The following is a 20526-nucleotide window of genomic DNA, read 5'->3' as shown; positions in this document are numbered from 1 at the left end:
GGGGAGGTAATAGAGTCTCATTTGTTTAGAACTCTTAGCCTTTCTGTTTGATTCATGTTTTAGATGTACTGTTATATCATGTTAACCTATATTCAGATAGATTAAAAGATAATACGTTAGAACTGTGTAGAATGATACATTTTAAAAGGCAAAGATTAGCTTCAGAAATAAAATTAAGATTTGTCATGAGGCCAGCCTCACCTGAATTAAGGCTTTGCCTTTCCTCTTGACCTTATTCATGTTAGCAGGGCTCTGAAGTAGGCTAGAATTAAGTTTATTTAATGTTGTGTTCAAAAGATAGATCTGTTTGTTGCAAAGATTATTATGATCTCAAACAGGAGATATAATACAAAACTTAGGTGAAGGTTTGGAAAATTGCAAAAAAGTATTTTGGTTTGTAAAAGAGTTTTTAAAAAGTAAAACTTGTATGTAATTGAGTTGATAAATATATCTTTGTAGAGGCTAAATAGATACTAAGAATTAAAAAAAGCTAATGTTTATTTTAATAAGCACAATATCTCATAACTGAACTCATATTTCTCATTCTTAACTTTGGATTTAATTTATGATGCTTATTTTATAACATTATATTATTTCCATAGCAACTGTCTTGTTATAATAAATAGAGGATAATGACTTCAGTTGCTTTATCCTCAATTAAAGGAGTTGAATTTGAGAAGGGTAAGCATGAGATAAAGAGAAAATAACAAAAAAGCAACACAGAGGATGAAAATGAGATTCATTTTATTTCATATCTTTGATTATGGACTGAATGCATTAGTAGACAGAATAATCACAGTTCTACTTTTGGGTCTTACCCTAAACCTAACCCATTAGTGCCACTGAACTTAAGACTGATTGGCTCCTTAGTACAATGCACTGTTACTAATTGATAGTTCTTGTTTGTTCCAATGTGTTTTTTTCCCCTGTTTTCAAAGCCCTAAGTGCATTTGAACATATCTTAGCTAAGTGCATTACCAGATGACAAACAATAAAACCCTTTATTAGGAATCAACCTCCCTACTAATGGCAAACATACGCTCTGCTATTATTATGAGACTAAAATGGAAAAAAAATACTATATATACACATACACAAAACAAATAAGGTGCACAGACTTTATAAAATAGGAATGGAAGTACTTTTTAAATCTATTTACCAAATTTGACAGTGACCTTTCCTATCAATTTCAAAAGCTTTTAGATACTGTAGGTCTACTGCAACTTCAATTAAATCCTACACTCTCCTGAGACATGGCATCAAAATCTAATTCAGTTACAAGTAGCAATAACATTTAATTATCTCCTCCAGTTATCTACATTGCCAAATGACAGTATTTCCTGAGTCACAGATGTCACTGTTGTAAGCAAGAACTAGTTTGGGGACATGCAGAATATCAGAACTATACTGACTTTTATAACGCTTCTATTCTTTATGACTCATATTTATGTATAGCAAAAAAATGCTTCCAACCTAACCTACTTTGAATAAAAACAATGTTAATATATTCTCCTAGGGAAAATTACTTAACTGCCCTACATCTCAGTGTCCTTATTCATACCTCATAGAACCATGCCTGGAATACAGTAAACACAGTAAATATTAGGTTTTATTATTATCTCAGGTAAAACATTTCTTATCTAGCACTAATATGTACTAGAGACCTACCTTCTAATTAAGTAATGATATATTAAGCTAAAGCAAAAAGTTAGTGTGTCTTATTTTTAGGGTGAAGAATATCAGAGTTTAAGAGTCAATCTTACAAGATTCATTTCCCTTTTAAATACAATTCAGAGTTCTAATCTTGTTTTCTCTTTTCCTTTTTAACATGTTTTCCAATTTGTCTAGCTTAAGTTTTTAGACTAAACTGAAGGAAATGTATGCTCCAGGTATTTCTGACCTTGAGCATATTCCAAAATTAGGAAGAAGACACCCAGAGTACATATACAAAGATCATGTTCTTCTGACACTTCCATGATATTTTCTGGTATGAGACTCTCACTATTGCAATTATTTCAGGGACAAGACCCTGAAGCATAGATTCTTATAAAAACTCCTTTCTTTGTCCCTCTTCTGTAACTCAAACTATCTCTAAAAAGGTCAGACCCATCTAATTTTTCTAGCTTTCCAATTAACAGACAGATTTTTAGCTTGCAACGAGGTTTATAGTCAGATTACGACATACATGGGGAATGAGGGGTTTTTAGGAGTCTGCTATTTCAGTTCCTGTAAAGATTGAAACCTAAGAAAATTTTTGTCCACAGAAATTTAAGACTCTAATAAACATGTTCATAGGGTGAAGGTCTTTTATGGGTAGTCATCACATAAGTCGATGTTTATTTGGTTCATAGGATCACATAATGAATTGGCTTTATATTGTCCTAGGCTCAGATTGAGCATCTGTGCTAATGACAGAGTTCATGGTTGATACACAGGTGTATAAAGGTAACTGAGATACAAGTCTCCAATTCAAGGAGTTAATACCTAAAAACAGGCTGTATTCACAAGCCGACTATGGTAAAATAAGTTTCAATGCTTACCTCCTACTGGTCTGGTTAGGTTCTGAAAGTCTTTCTGAAAATCTGTATGTTCCTAAGTCCCAAATTAATGAGAAGGGTTTAAACTCAGAATGTTCAATGTAATTTCATTAAACAGGAAATGGCACTGGTTCTTCCCATTCTTGTGGATACTCAGTTTTTCATGGGGACATTTTTTATTTTCCTTTTTAAATTATTGAAAAAGTGTTGAGTCAGCTATTCTCCTTGTCGATTTCTGAATTTTGCTACACATTAGGGAAAGATTTATTGTATTTATCATTTCTTACTATATTCAAGTTTTATAAATTTTTCTTTTGTTTTTATCATAATTATAAGCCTCTTCTTAGTGGTCTCTTCAAGCACGTTCATTGCTTATTGCTTGGTTGGTTTGTTAGAGTTTAAGGGTTGTGTGTTAATAATAACACAAATACATTATAGAATAAAGAACATTGTGACAGCTCAGGCTTAAATGGCATTTATAGTCCTTTATTAGTATTAGCACAAATTGACTATTTTCCCCTGGAATACAGCTTTGTTCATATAAATGAGAGTTAGTAAGTTGAAAATTTGGAAGTAGAAGGGCTTTGTTCATATTATATATTCAAATTTCTTTATCAACTCAACAAATTTGCTGAAAGCTTTCTATATGCTAAACAATGTTGTAGATTAAAAAAAGCAATTCAATATAGCATGATCAGGTTGACAAAGGGAAAATACAGAAAATCTCATAAAACTTGTAAGAAGGACATGTAACAGCACTCTTGAAAAGTCAAGTTGGTTTCATCAGAATGAGTAAATAAGGTAAGTTTGAGGAGGGAAGGCCAAATTATGAGGTGAGGATGAAGGATTAGAGAGTAACACTCAGAAGTTAAGGAGAATGGAGAAAAAGGGAAATTTTTTTAAGCAAATGGGTGACATCATCAAATTTGTAACACAGGAGATTTATTTTTACCCCATTATTTGGTTTGGGGAAAAGGGACAAGAATTAAGACTAGGAAGATCTTTTGGGTATTTAAATAATAAGAGATAATGTTAGATAATGCTATCTTAAACTATGCAGGGTGGTAGGAATGGAAGTTCAGCATATGAAAAGTTAAAGGCTAATTCAGCAGCTGAAAAATCCATTTAGTGTTTTCTTATTGTACTATATGTTTTCCTGTGGTACTTGGGAATGAACCAATGAATATTCTACTACCAAGCTGTATCCCCAGTCTTTTTTTTTTTTTTTTTCTTTTCATTGTGAGTCAGAATCTTGCCAAGTTGCAGAGACTGTCCTCAAACTTTTTATCCTCCTGACCTAACATCCCATGTACCAGGGATTAGAGGCATACACCACTGCACCCAGATCTTTCTAACCAATACTCCTAAAGTTTAAGAATTTAAAGAAATTGTTTTCTTCTAATTAGTTATACATGATAGTAGAATGCATTTTCACACGTTGTACACAAAATGGAGCATAACTTCTCATTCCTCTGACTGTACATGGTGCTGAGTCACACCAGTAGTGTAATCATACACATATATGGGGTAATAATGTCTGTCTCATTCTACCATCCTTCCCATTTCTACCACCCCACTACTCCCCTCACTCCCCTCTGCACAATCCAAAGTTCCTTCATTCTTCCCTAGGACATTTGCATATACTAGATTTCAACATATCTTTAACGAAGTATAAAAAGTGCTTGGCATATTTGAGAATGACATGTACCATCTTGTTGCTATATTCTAGGCTGCATATACGAGGACTGTAGGAAAATCTAAGGCTAACTTATGAAGGAACTTGAGGAACTTTGACCCTATCCAAGAGGCGATGTAAAATCACTTAGTGGTTTAATCAGGGAATGGACAGATATTTTGGTTGTCTAAGGATAATTGGTATGGTAAATAGAATCTATGATAAACCCCATGATACTTGTTGCTTCAGTGCAATCTCCTCTTCTTGGGTGTGGGTGGACCTGTGACTAGTTCTGCATTACTCCTTGTGATTATGTTACATTCTATAAAAGTTCTGCATTACTCCTTGTGATCATGTTACATTCTATGAAAGTTCACCTATTTAGAAGATTTATTAACCAGACTGCCTGCTTATGATGAAAACAACTGTTAGATAAGTTGATAAGAAACTGTGAATAAAATACTGAAGTTCTCAGTTCCGTAACTATAACAAACTGATTAGTTCAAATACAATCAGGTGACTTTGTATCTATCTCAGATAAGAGTTTAATCCTAGTCAACACCTTGATTGCAGACTCTTAAGAAGAGGATCAAGCTACATCATGCCCAACTTCCCAACCCTCAGAAATCATGAGAGAAGAAAATGTGTTGTTTCAAGCCTCTTAAGTTCATGGTACTGTTATTCACCAATAAAAGCTAATATAACTAGTAACAATAGTAAACATAACGTCAATGAGGGAAACCTGGAAACAGGTCCATATATAGAAAGAAAGAGATAATACAGTGTGAATATACATATAGTTAAAACATGAACATTCAAGTCAGCAAGAGCTGGTTTTAAGCTATTTAACAATTATGTACTCACTCTAGTTACTCTATAAAATGGGAAAAAATATCCTACTAAATGATTTTTAAAAATGAATATCTAAGGGGAAATTATAAGTATATAAATATACACACAGCTTAGTGCAATGCCTAGAAAACACTATTATTATACTGTTATGTGAATCTTCATGAGGACTAATGAGAGCTGAGAAAGGATAACAGTGATGAGAATGGAAATGGGAATAAATATGAGCAATAGTTTTAGGTGGAAAGTCTCAGTGACTACTCCAATATGGATAGAGAGAAAGAAAGGGTGGAAAGAGTGAAAGATGATGCAATTTCTAGCTTGGGTGATTGGATGAGAATGATGCTGTAACTGAAATAAAGAGTACAGAAGGAAGAGCTGATTTGGCTGAGAAGATAATGAGTTCTGTTTTGGCACTGTGAAATCAATGTGCCTGTGGGAGGACATCCATATGGAGAAGTCTAGTGTACAGCTGGAAATGCAGACTTGGTATCAGAAAAGATATACAGATAGACTTGGAGATGTTTGAGAATTATGTTACCCATAAAAACTACTTCAGTATTCACATACGTGTACACACACACACACACACACACACACATACACACACAAATCCTAATACTCTTTCTGTGAAAATATGAGAATCTTTTCTCAGTAATAAATAATGTGCTGCTTTATAAACAAAGTCCAAGATGAAAAAATACTGAGTGGGAAAAGGATTCTTTCTTTTGACCTAAAGAGATGAATGACTAGTAAATTCTCACATACAAAGGGAAAATTTAGGTTGACCTGAGCTAGCAAACTATGGCCTTTTGCTGCATCCAATCTGTTGCTTACCTGTGTAAACAAACCTTACTGAAACACAGCCATATCTGCTCATTTATGTAGTGTCTATGACTGCTTTCATAATACAATCAGATTTCAGTAGTTGTAACTAAAAACATGTAACCCACAGACCCTTAAATATTGAACTTTACAGAAAAAAAAATTGTTCACTCTTGGTTTATTGATAAAAAATGATAGTCTTCTAGTTTCAGAATGGTGCTTCAATAAATAAGGATATAAGACGAGACCACCTGGAATGCCACACAACACTGAGCTAAGAATTCTAAGAGTTGATTTGTGACACAATCTTTCACCCATTACTGGCGACCTTTCTGAGCTTGAATTTTCTCAGCTATTACATAGATAAAACCTATCTTTTGCTTACTTCATAAGGTTGTGAGAAATGCCTGTAATCTCAGCAACTCAAGAGATTAAGGAAGGAAGAAAGCAAATTCAAGAACAGCTTCAGCAACTTAGTGAGGCCCTAAGTAACTTGGCAAAATCCTGTTTCAAAATAAAACAATCTGGAAATGTGACTCATTGATAAATCTGCCCTAGGGTTCAATAATTCCTATTCTAGTTTCAATAAACAAAATAAATAAATAAATAAATTAAATAGAACTCTAAAACACATGAAATGTGATTAAGTATGTTAATATTATAGATTTTTATATTGTATACTTATGAAATCAATAATCATAATTATGCTATAAAATATAGAATACATCTGTGTATATAGTTTGTCAGAGTACTTTTCTATCTAATATTTTCTTTTGTCTTTACAAAAAAATATTTGTATTGAGTAGAACTCATATTGGCATCATCCTTTTCACAAAAGAGAAACACAGTAAATTAAGACATTTGCTTAAAGTAGTCACTCAGCTAATTAATCATTGATTCCAAGAGCAATTCAAGTATCTTAATTACTAATTTGCTTTCTAACGATCATACAATGTTGAACAACTTGATACATCAGTTATATTTGATATACATAGGTAGGTACCTGATGACTATAATTTTTATATAGAGAGCCTAGAGGCTGAGGTGAAATTAAACAGAATTTGTTTAAAAATGAATTGCTTCTTCAAATATATTTCCACTTTTATTTTTAAATAATTAAATATTTTTAGTTTTGAATAATTTTAGATTTGCAGAGAAGTTCCGTATATGCTACACCCTCAGTTTCTCCTGTTATCAACATGCACTTTTAAACTAAAAAAAAAAAAAAATCAATAACAATCATATTATCTAAAAAGTTAGAAAAGTGAGGAAAATATGTAGATGTGTAATGTGGTTACCATTTTTCTCATTTGACTCATGATTAAGGAAAGATGTTGGTACTTGTCCAAGGTCAGATAAAAAAAAAAAATCAATGACACATGAAATCAGAAACAGAAGTAGATGTGTTAAATGGAGGATTATGAGGATGAATGAAATTAATGACTTCAAAATGACTTTGAAATGTGTGGGCTTGTTAAAATGTGTGGACTCCTGCCTAAAGACAAATCATTACTAATATTTAACTTGCTAATCTACTTTCCAAAACATGTTCTTTCATTAGCTCCTTGTTTATTTGCAACATGGCCTGGCTTGGATCCTGGTATACTTGAATGCTGAAAGAAGACATGAAAGGTTTTCCTTCTATAAAAATGATGGCAAATGGAAATGCTAGTATTTTTTGTAATTCAAACTTAAGAAAAGAAAATCAAGTACTTATATCTTGACCCAAAACAGAACAGTTTTTCTTATTTTAAAACTACTTGTATGTATTTTCTTTTGTACATTTGGTTTCCTTTTAAAAAGGTGGTCGGATATCTATTTAAGGCATATCTCTGTAGAAACATCCCTTAAATATAAAATTCTTGACTGAAATATTATTTCCTTAATAACTTTGTATTTTCCAAAATGTGAAGCACAATTACAGATATGTATGTATGTATTATAAAAGATAAACTTTCATTTTGATCATTCAGTAGTCTTCTTCCTCTGCTTTCCTCTTGCTGGTTGGTAAAAGTCACTCATTATAGTTGTCTGCTGTAATGGACTTAAGGATAACTGGCTATATGTTATGGTGGTGAAGTGAATTTCTGGCACAAAGAAAATAATGAAGAAAATGGACTAACATTTTTGATCAAGTATCATGTGTGGAACAGTTCTGAAGGTGATTTACATGTCTTGGTTGTCCACATCTTACATTTGAGCAAACTTGGCAAGAAAGATGTTTAAAGTTTGCCAAAAAACATATAACTTATGAAAGTTAGAGTGTAATTATGAACTACGTGTCTTTAATGGAGGCCACTGGGGAAAAGAATCCCTGCTGTGAGGGGATATTATGTTCTTGATTTTCATCAAGATTCTTCTGCCTCTAGAAATGTTTCTATGCTTAAGTGACACCAGATCAATGGGCTATGGTTGAAGAAGTTATTTCTGATTACAACAGAGGACAAGCATAAGGAGTCCTCTGATGTCATGTATTAACTATGCCCAAGGCCAGATTTCCTTTCAAGTTTATAAAAATCTCCAATGTGAGAGATTTGTGCTACTGTGAACCAAGCACAGGACTTGGACTCAGAACATTTTGGTAGTCATGGCTCTTCCTCTAAGTTTGTGCTAAAATTCCTTTCACAGAATTGCTGGGCTTATGGAATGAGATATTATATGAAAGCATCTTTATAGGTGAAAAATAACCATATTACATTTTACAATTTTGCTAAAATATCTTAAAATACAAATGCATATGTTATGCTGAAACTGCTTAACATAAAATGTTATTCATCACTTATCTAACAACTATAATTATGCTTTATGTTGCTGTTTTGCTTTGTTTTGTTTTGTTTTAGCAGTGCTGGATATCAAATCCAGGGTCTCACATGTTCTAGGCAAGTACAGTACCACTGGGCTACATCTCTGACACCTTAGAAAAATTTCACTGAATTATTCAAAAGTAACTGAAATATGCCAGCCAAACTAAACACTAAATATCAAATCAGCATTGAATTTACAAAATAAAAATCAAGTTTTCAAAAGTAGTTTTATCAATTGTCTTACTGTACAAAGAGTTGGGTATATTATATAATCTATATAACATAAATATTTTAGTAAATATTAGTATTAATTATATAACTGACATAAAAGTTAAAGCTTCATCTATAGTTTGTTCTGAGACTACAACCACCATTTGCAAACTTGTCCCAGGGAAAGACTATTTACACTTGAAATAACTGAAACAGAAGCAACGTTTTGTAGTATTACTTACTTATATTTTGGCCATTATTTGTAACATAAGCTTTCTGTGAGCTTAGGTTTGTACTGCCTAGGACTAATCAATGATTATTAAGCAAGTTTGAAATACTGAATTGGCATTAGATATATAGGAAAAGTACAAAGTGTTTAAGAAGAAATTTAAACTGTGCAGATAAACTAGCATTGCTAAAGTTGGGCATCTGCTCATATGAATAATTATAAATAAAGTGCATTTTGTGAATAAAGATTGTGAACTTCGAAAAGTTAACAAAATAAGAAACATATACATATACATATGTTGAACCAGAAATATAAAAAAGGAACACATTTGTTTTGAAGCATAAGCAAAGTAGTGATGAATAGTTCAAAGAAAATTCAGAGACATCATTTTTTTTAAGAAAATTGTCCTATTGAAGGAATATTTTTCCCCATTTTGTAACTTAAATGCACACCTGCAGTGGAATTTATTAAGGTCAAAAGACATTGTAAATTTCAATAAACTTAAAAGCAAGCACAGCTAATTTGAAAATGGAGGAAAAATTCCCATGGCAAAACTTTGCTTTCTAAATTTGTCCACAGGGTGATTTTCTTTTATCCTTCCCATTAAAGATTTAGTCATGAACAAACCGACTCTTAGAGAAATATTTTAATAAAACAAAAGTAACTTTAAGTTACTTTTTTTGCTATGTCAGGTTTTCATAAATCCATTTATTAAAATCTATTGTAAATATGGACTAAACCTTAAAAAGCTTCATGTAAACAATTTATTTGGAACCTGTTTAACAGCCTGGTGTGTATTTGGTACTTAAGGAGAAAATACTAACTCTGTGACTTAGAGTGCTTTTGTCCTTGCCCTAGAGGCTAAAGGGAAATGTTGGTTTCTTTGCTGAACATCTCTATACAAATTATGGTCTTAGTACTTAAAAACTTGATGATCACTGGTAAACTAAAATCTTGAAGGCTTAACTTTTAATAAAAAATGGGGGGAATAATAATATCAGGACTATAGCAAGATAATGATTTATGAAAGAGTCTAGGAGATCCTCATTACATTAATGTTTTATAAAATGGAATTATTCTCTGCTAAGAATGTTTTATAAATTAGATTCATAGACTGGAGTGACACCAGATTTATACTTAATATAGTAAGAGTTAAAACATCTACATTCTAATTGTTTCCTAGAGTCCAGGGATTGTTCCAGTGTCTGATATATACAGAATGTCTCTTTTCAACCTCATAAGTAACTCATAACAATGAGAAAAAAACATTTTTAAACCGAGAAAAATGAAGTTTAGAAAAGGGAATGTTCCCAATATCAAATGATCAGGCACTCTGAATACTTCGCTTGGATTATTCCTAAGGTTGTCATTAACCAAGCTTTGGAAATAGTCACACTGAAAAAGTAAGGAAACACATATTTCAGGACAGGATGACCATTTCAAATCTGGCAACAATAGGACAAAAATAAATAAAAACAAACAAAACAAAACAAAAACTGAAGGAATGCATTCTGCATAGCTTTCTGGAGGAGATGTTCTGAGAGTGTGACTGCTTATCACCCCCCACCAACTTCAAGCCTCTGTGGTTGCTTGTGCAATTTCTATAAAAATCTGTGATCTTAAAAAGAAAGTCATCTGTTATATATCAACTCATCTTTTATATAACTCTAGGAAGCTAGGAAAACAATCTCATCATTATAAAAGTCTTCAGGCCCACATTAACTTGGAAGACTGGACAAAACTTTACAGAAGAAAAACAGGGTGTTATGATTTGAATCTAAGATGTCCCCAAATACCAGTTCTAAAGGCTTGGTACCTACTGTGGTGCTACTGGGAGGTGGTGCAACTTTTAGGCGGTGAGGCCCATTCAAAGCAAATAGGTTATTGTGGGTATGCCCTTGAAGGTTATATTGGGACCCCAGCTCTGTCCCTTCTAGCTTTGCTTCCAGGTCTCCATGAGGAAAGCAGCTTCATTCCACCATGTGCTCCCTGCCATCCGTGATGCTCTGCCTCAACACAGGTCTAAATGCAATGGAACCTGCAGATCATGGACCAAAAACTCTGAAACCATAAGCCAAAATAAATCCTTTCTCCTTTAAGCTATTTCATGTCCAGGTTTTTGTTGTTGTTGTTGTTGTTGTTGTTGTATCAACAGAAAAATATCAAATAGGTCTCCTCCTCTTTATTTATATTTTCATCATAAGACCAGGATTTGAATCACAGGTTAAACCAATCTGAAAATAAGACCAGAATTTGAAACACAGATTAAACCTCTACCAATCTGTCTGACTTTATAGCATATTATAGATCACATAGATCCATGACCTCTAATCAAATTTAGATTCAAATTAAATGTTTGTGAGAATTTTCGATAGCTTTATGAAATAATTTCTAATCTGAAAAATGGTCACAACTGTAGCACCTACACCATTGTTGTAAATTCCTTATGATGTTGAGAAGAGATTTTCCATGTAAATCAGACATCTGTTATAATCCCTGGAACATAGGAAGCAATGAGAATATAGATGTTATTTTATCTCTTACCATATTGTGTATAATCTGGTGTGTCTTCAGCCCATCAATTTAGTTTATAAAAACCCATTATATTAGGAGTAATTCCATTTTATATTCCACTTTCTATAGTTCTTTCTATTATCTATTATCCATCTATCTTATTCATTCTTTATCATCATCATCTGAAAACAAATTTAGAAGCATGGTTGCTGGATTGCAGCAATAGACAAATTAATTGAGGTACACCAACTTGAAAAAAATATAAATAACTAATATGAAACAAATGAAGAAATTCAACAGATTATATAAAAAGAAGGGTGTGTAACCATGCAACTCCATGGACAGTGACTACACATACAAGCAAATGAAAGCAGCTGACCACGTACCCACACACCTTGGCAGAGGTGCACTCCACACTCGCCGGCCACCACCAAGACAGATGATCTCTGATGTTCCTTCCAGTCGATAACCCAATGAGCATGAGAAGGTCAGAGTGTCACCAACCCCAAAGTTGAACCCAACTCGATTACCATATTGGGGAATTCCAGGGTCTTCACAAGGCTCAAGGTTATATTCTGTAAGTTAGGGGGAAATAATCCATCCCAGAAGAGGAGAGGACAACAACAAAGAAAGTGGTCATTTTTAAGAGTATATTCTTTGAATGGTTTCAGAACTTAGACATATATTTAAAAATTAACTGTATGTACAACTATGAGAATATGTTAATGGGAAATATGTAATAACAATGAATACCTTTATATGTGAAATTCAATATAGATTAGAAAATGGCATGTGTGAGTGATAATTGAAAATGTAGTTATTTATCTTTTGTTCTTTCCTACATTAGAAACTTTTATATTTTACTTACAGTAATCATATGAGACACATATTTTCAAATACAAAATAACATTAATGGTTTTAATTTAAATGACAACAGTTCTTGGGCTTCCAGTATACATGAAATTTAACTAACCCATATTTAAAAAACATCTGACTTAAGATGCAAAAGTTTATGTAAGACAAAAGTGCCCCCACACTGATAAGTATTACATTATAGATCTATGCAGGAACTTTTCCCCAAGCAATGGATGAACATCATGAAAATGAACAACTGAACACTTATAAAAGTATGATAGAATTGATTAACATTGTAATTTATATGCAATTCTAAAAAACAGCTTAACCAAAAATATTTCAAAGTACTTACTTACTATGCAATTTCAATAAAGATGAACAGGAATTATTTCACATTGATTATCTACTATTTTATTTATTTAGAGATTTATTTGGAAATAATTTTTAAATTCTAGGTTAAAATTGATTAGACTCATTTACTATTCATTATAGAATATATGAATTATTTTAGAAACTAAGTATTTCCATGCAAATAAGAAATTATATAGGAGTAAAATTAGCATTTATATCATTGGGTATATATGTACATATATATAAATATAATAATTTTAATGTAGAGCAAGATCAGCATTTATATTATCAATGTGTGTACATGTATGAAACACTTTGTTGTTGTGGTGGTGGTGGTGCTGCTGGGGATTGAACCTGGGGCCTTGTGCATGCTAGGCAAGTGCTCTACCACTGAACCACATGCCCAACCTTATGTGTGTGCATATATATTACAATATTAATATAAGTCAATCAACATAAGATTTACTTATTAGTTTTTCTCTGTGTTAAGAAATAGCTGCTTTGGAGCTCGGGCAAGCCTGTAATGCGAATGGTTTGGGAGGCTGAGGCAGAAGGATCCCAAGTTTGAGGACAGCCTTAGCAACTTAGTGAGGTACTAAGCAGCTTAGTAAGAACTTGTCTCAAAATAAAAACATAAAAAGGGCTGGGATACTCCATGGTACAGCACCCCTGATTCAATCCCCAGTACAAAATTTAAAAAGTAAGTAAAGAAATAGCTATTTATCTCATTATTCCATTCAACTACAAAGTAGAATTCTAAGTAACATAAATGTTTTATTCTCTTGAGTTATAAATTTTAACCCCTGGAATTCAAGTTATTCTATTGTGTATAACTGAAGCTATTCTACAACAAAGGGTATCTATGTAATTTGTTTCAAGATCATCTCCTTCTAAAAGGATAAATTAAGTTTATCTTAATCTTGGTCTGTTAGTATACTTTTTCTAAGTAAATAGAATTACAACATCACTGGTTTAATTCACATTTCAATTTTTAGTGTAATTAATACTTATTTTAATTTCACTAGGAATTTTACATAGTTTTCCATCTGTGAGAATTCCACAAGAGTTTAAGTGAAGGGAATGTAATTATTATGCTTTTTAAAATTTTTAATCAATTAATTTATATTTTTGCTTTTGTTTAAAAATTCTTTTTATTAGTAAAGACAATCTTCAAGGTATTTCAGATTTTTTAAAAAACTTGCTAAAAGATTTGCTTTCTTTTTCTATTTTAAATTTTTTTCCCTTTTTTCTTCAATTTCCTCTTCTGTTTTGCCATATGTTATGCTCATACTTTAAAAACAAAATTTTAAAGGTACTAAAGGAATTCTTTTTAGTTTTGTTTGTTTTTGTTTTCTCACCTGAAAAGGTAATGTTGAACCCTTCATATGATATTGAAAAATCTGAAATGAAGCGCAGTTGGGCTCTGAAATTTCCATAGAGACCAGCATTGATTGTTGAAGGAAGTTCTGAACCAGTCAGGCGTGCCAGTGGTTGAGTAAAACTACCATTCTCTGTGATCAGTAAGTAGTCATGATGGTCTTCCAAATGAAAAGTGTGGAAGTTGAATTGCACACCTATTAAAAAAAAAGTGGAAAATTAGATTTACAGGTACTTCAGTAAATCACCCAGAGCTACTACCAAAGCAAAACCAACATGCTTCTTATAATTAATTTTTCTGGAAATGAAGTTTAATGCCATACAACATTTCAAAGGTATAATATAATTATGTTTCTTTTGTTTTTGTTTTTCAGCAATAGTGGGGAAGCTTTGTAAGTTTCATTTGTTCCATTCTGGTAAGGACGAAAGATATAGTGAATCACTCATTTCTTGGAAGCTTCTTGAAAATAAAATTTCAAACTATTGCCTAAAAATGAATCACTTGAGTTTTCAAAAAATTTCAAGGAAAATACATATCCTTTGTTCACAATAGAAGAGCAGTGGACTTCTGGTGACTCTTACATGCCTCATCCATTTCCTTTACAACCCCCTCAAACAACATAGTGCTTAATAATCTAGCATCCAACCTCCAAGGGAAGCTTACATCTAGTTCAGAAGAGAAATATGAAGCAAGTATAAAGAGGCACTATTTGTTAAATAAATATATTGACTTCTCATTTATTTTTCACATATTTCAATCTGTACATATAATACACCGAAAAATGTACATATAGTGTTCAGTTCATGGAATTTTCATGAACTGAACACATCATTTAAAACATCATCCAAATCAGTAAACATTACCAACACCAAGAGCTCCTCACACAAACTATTTTGTTACTTTGCTTTGTCAAACATAATCACTTACTCAACTTCAAATAGGACAAATTATTTTTCCTATTTTACAAGTACTTTTTAAAATTGTATATAATGCAATCGTATAACATGTACTCTTGTGGATGACTTCTACTCCACATTGGATACACAAGGCTCATCTATATGATTGCATGCAATTGTAGGTGATTTTCAAAAATGATAGGTAGTATAACCTTTCATTGTGAATCTGTACCACATTCATTTATGTGTTTATATTCATTTAGGTAGCTTGCATTTTATCAGAAATGTAGACAGTGCTGCTGTGAGCATTCAAGTATTTCTTTTGATGAACATATGTTGGATAAATATCTAGGAGTAGAATTAGAATGTGGTCAGCTTTAACAAATCCTGTTTTATAAAATGGCTACACTGATTTACATTTCCATAGCCAAATGTAGTTGTTGTGCATCTTTATCAATATTTGAAACTTTGAGATATTTTCATTTGTTGCATTCTGGTGAGTATGCAAGTAGTCCCACTGTGATCCTATTGTGTTTTTATGTTAGCTTTTAATGCGATTATCTAGAACACAAGTAAAAGACAATTTCAGGCACAATTTTTCCTTTCACCAAAAAAAAAAAAAAAAAAAAAAAAAGAGAGAGAGAGAGAGAGAGAGAGAGAGAGAGAGAAATAACACTGCATATAAAGTACCATATACATTTTTCCTTTGAGTTAATTTCTTTATTTATTGTTCAACATGGCCTAAAAAATAAATCACCAAAAATATTAAGGAAACCCAAAATTCAGCATATGGCAACATTATTTATTTACATTTTAGTTCCAGACCCTGGAAATTTTTTGAGTCTAATTGTGTTAAAAATACGAAAAAAAAAAAAATGACATAAAGTGAGACGAAGACAAAGAAAGTGAAAACACAAGCAATGACAAGATAAGGTTACTGTTGTATAATGAAACATCATCATTATAGAATTGTTGCTTTCAGATTTGGAAAAGATTTGAAATGAATGGGATTATTTTACAAAATATAATAGTTTTGTATGTTTTTGCCCTTCTTCACAATGAGCAGAAACATAAGAATCTTTTAGAGTGAGTCCAGAACTTTCAAATTTTCTTCAGTATAAAAGTGACACTAGCCAAATGACCCTAGAATGGAGTGTTGGCATGGCAAAGAGATGCTTGGACATCTAGATGAGCTGCTATTCAACTTTACAAAAATTACATGTAAGAATAAAAATTTCAGATAAGTCAGTTTTATTTCTAATATAAAGATAAGAAAATATAGTTGCCCAATAGAAAAATAAATTTTAAAAAGAAAAAAAATCAGTTTACAACATATTTTTTAGAAAAAAAAATAATTTTAACATACACTGAATTAATCTATGAGAAAAGTTTAAATTTTGTTAAGTAATGGTGCTGATAATGCTGCTGTCAAGGATTATTTGTTTTGTGCACCTCACTTTCTGCATCTATAAAATGGAGTTTTAATGATGTCATCTTATAGTTTAAATATGAGGAATGACATGGAATAAATTTGTTACAGAAGAACCATTCAGCAACAATTAGTTAATGGTTATTGTTCTATCTTCCAAAATGTGAGCTAATATATTTTATGTTATCAAGCCCTGGCTAACCTCTTCACAAAAGGAAGCTGCTATTTTTCAAATTATGGAATAAACAGTAAAATGTTTCCACTATTGCAGAAAAACATAAGACACTCAAAGTTCTACAAAATGTCACTTAATCCAAATCTATAAATGATACAAAGAACCTTGTTCTAGGCATTATAGAATGAAGATTTAAATAATTCATAAAATCTTAAGAAAAAGATACATAACCCACAATTTCAAGTATTCTGCTAAGTGCTATAAAATTGGTTAATGTAAGTCAATATAGGAGCACAGAAATAGAGATAAGTAGTTTGTGAAAGAAGTAAGTAGAGGCTTCTAATTCAGTAATCTTCAAAAGTGAGAAGTTGTGGAGGAGCATCCCTGGGATAGGCATTTTAGAAAGAAAGACATTCATTTCTAATAGGGCAGTTAGAACTCTCAAAAGAATGATGTCACCATTCTTGGTGGTACATGACTTGAATCCCTGGTACTAGGGACCCTGAGGGAAAAGAATCCCAAATTCCATATTCCAAGCCAGTCTGGGTAATTTAGCAAGACCCTGTTTCGAAACAAAAATTTTTGAAAGGGGGAGTAGGATGAGCTGGGTTGGGGATTTAGTTCAAAGAGACACTGCTTGCCTGACATGTAGGAAGCCCTGGGTTCAATACCTAGTGAGGGTATTGAATGATAATTCACAATGCTCTGTTAAGGAAATTTATATAAATATGTTATAGATGTATGTGAACAGACTTGAACTTAAAGTCAAAATAGTGGTGATGAAATCTAGATTTCAATTAAAGTCATCCCACCAACAATGACCTTGAGGGAGCTATATTTTTTTTTCCAATTTGTAAATTTACAAGATCAGATGATTCTTTATCAAAATATAATACCAGATCTAAGAGCCTAAAGATTTGTTTTAAAGTAGTTTTTCCACTCTCAAGGTCTTCATCTCCAGTAGACTACACACAATTAGCATCTTGATTTCTGTAATGATCTTAAGGAATATCTTTTATTGTACCATCATAAAAGAAAAGCAATTTAGGCAAAATGATACTGTAGTTTAAGTGAATTTGACACTGTTGAATAATTTTATATGTCCAAAAACCTAGACTTAATGTTAAATAGTAAAGAGATTACTGATAGTGCATTAGAAATTTATTTTTCAAATATTTAGATATGTAAATCTACCCTAATTAAGATTTTTATGAACCCCTAATGTACTACTGCTAATGTTTCTACAAGAATACTCTGACTATATAGTACAAATATAATAAAATAAAAATCATTTTAACATGAAGGGAAAAAATAACAGAATGAATCAAACATCATTACCCTGTGTAAATGTATGATTACACAAATGGTACGCCTCTACTTCATGTACAACCAGAGAAACAAGTTGTACCCCATTTGTTTACAATAAAAAAAATCAATTGCATAAAATTGTAGAACTTTAGGCATTGTACTTAACTGTCATTTAGTCCCAATAATGTATAAAGATGATTTATATTACCTCAAGTCCATTATAAATTAGTAGTATAGCAAAGTAGCAAAAAAGTTCATGAGAGTAAATATAGGGTTGATTAATAGAAATAATTTGTAGAATTCATCTGTGTTCAATTGTAGAAAACCAAATTTTTAGAGATAATATCATTAAGTTGGAATATACTCAGAGAAAGATGATAGAAATGTGATGAAAATAAAATATTTTATGATGAAGAACTCAAAAAATCAGAAGTGTGCAGTCTGGGAAGAAAAGATTTGAGATAAGGGTCTGGGGATAGAAGGTATGGAAATATGCTAGCTCCAGAATGGTGAGTTGGTGGGTTTGGGAAGCTGTACATTATAAAAGGATGAGGTGATATGTTTGTTTATTTTTTGTTTGTTTGTTTGTTTATATGTGTGTGGGGGAGGGTCTACTCCAGAGAGCAGACTAGGTATAAATAGTCCAAGAATAATTCTCAAGCAATTAAATTGGTAAAAAATTGAATAGGTTTTACAAAAGTAGGCTTTGCATCAGTAGAATTATCTTTATTAGGATAGTTCATCATGTTTCTGGAACATTACAGAAAGAAATTAACGTGCTGGGTGAAAGTTTAGAGTGTTAGGTAGCTAACCAGTCATGAAATGAGTAAACAGGTAAAGGAAAAAGAAGGGTAACTGAAAACCACAGGGATCCTTAACAGACAGATGAACACCTGAAGATGGGGGCTTTGTTAAAACCTGTTTCAATAGTGTGTCACACCCTACCAGGTGACCTGGAATCTCCCTTATCTATGAAGTTATGTCACAACTCAAATCATCTTGGTAACCAAAACATTAATTCCCTCACATAGAAAGTTTGCTGAGGGGTATTCAAAAGGTAATAAATTGATTGGAGGATCCAGTAGGAAAATGAGGCAAAGGCAGGAATTTCCTTGAAACCTCCAACTCTCTGAGCACTAAGCAAATCCTCTCTTTCAGGCAGTCCCTACAGTTCCTATGCTAACAGTCAAAAGTTAAAAGATGGACCAGGGCAGGACCTTCTGGAAACTTTCCTGGGATTCCCAATAAAACTGGAGGGCAAAAGAGGTGTGCTATCCTCCTGATGACCAACTCTCTCCCTTAAGTGTTTCCCCTTTTCCTGTTTTCCCTTCTAATAAACTCATACCTGTTGCTCTGAGTCACATGTCTGAAATCTTCCTGGCTTAATCACAAGAATCTGAATGAAGAGGGGAACTATGCAGCTGTCCCAGCTTCACAGCAGTCCTCTGCCCTGCAATTAGACTGATTTCTTCCAACTTGAAGAGATTATCCTTCATATAACTTTGGGTAGTCTGTGGAATAGTACTTCAAACAAACTTTGTTAGCTCCTAAAAGAGAGCCATCTAAGTCTGCATTTCTTGCCCTGTAAATACAGATTTAATTAACACTTGCAACCTGTGAAGATGCAAAACCTTAAGTGTTAATTAAACCTCTATTTACATAGCAAGCAGCATGTAGCCCTCCATTTTCTTGTATAATATCAGGGAGCTTATTTTAAACTCCATTAATCCACTGCACACTGGAATAATAGGATGTTGTGGTTAAAGAGTCTTATAATCCGGAGAACAACAAAAATCACAAAGTCTTCTACTTCATTCCTGCTATTCTATACTAGAACACTCATTTTAACTTTTTTTTTCTCAATAACATTTAATCACTGTGAAAATTTAACTATGATAAACCTGATAAAATTAAACTGATATGCCCACTTCAATATAATGATATACAGCTTTATCAAAGCCAAATTTTATTTGTGAAAATACAATACATTTAATAATAAAAACAAACTTTTTAAAGTTGCAGTAGCATTTTCTGATTGCTAGTTTGTTTTGATTTTTTTTTAGATTTTTCTCTAGTAAAATCGATAAACAAATAAAATAGTAAAAATCAATAATAACAATATAGTGACAGAGCTAAAAGAAAAACCATTTCTCAAAGTCATGTTTTAAAATAAACTAACTCTTTTTAGAAGACTGGTCCATGGAGATGGCAAGGTATATAATGTGAAACCAGTTTTGTTTTAATGTAGGAAAATTATCATTTTTTCCACTGTTTTTACCCTAATCTTTTACATTGCTAATTTACAAGTTCATGCTGTATTGCATGAATGAACCATATTTAGTCCTAGGGGGCTTTTCATTTATTTGTTTATTTGTAAGAGAGCATTTATTAACATCTACCATATGTGCAGTGCAATTTCCACTCCACTTTAATGATGTGAGACATATCTACAGCTCTACTAGAAAATGTGAGACTGTTTATAGAATGGTTT

General features: G+C 32.2%; 1 protein-coding gene across 1 annotated transcript in view; it reads right to left on the bottom strand.

Moving 5' to 3' along the window:
* The window catches only part of Csmd3 (CUB and Sushi multiple domains 3), a 1190022-nt gene that overhangs the window by 364659 nt on the left and 804837 nt on the right, over positions 1-20526 (bottom strand). Inside the window, 2 exon segments of the mRNA XM_047516388.1 lie at positions 12030-12218; positions 14208-14423. Coding sequence (XP_047372344.1) covers positions 12030-12218; positions 14208-14423 — 405 coding nt within the window.

This window comes from Sciurus carolinensis, chromosome 1 (assembly GCF_902686445.1).
Source record: "Sciurus carolinensis chromosome 1, mSciCar1.2, whole genome shotgun sequence".
Lineage (NCBI taxonomy): Eukaryota > Metazoa > Chordata > Mammalia > Rodentia > Sciuridae > Sciurus > Sciurus carolinensis.
The sequence above is the reverse complement of the archived record's forward strand: the minus strand, read 5'-3'. Positions and strand labels throughout refer to the sequence as shown.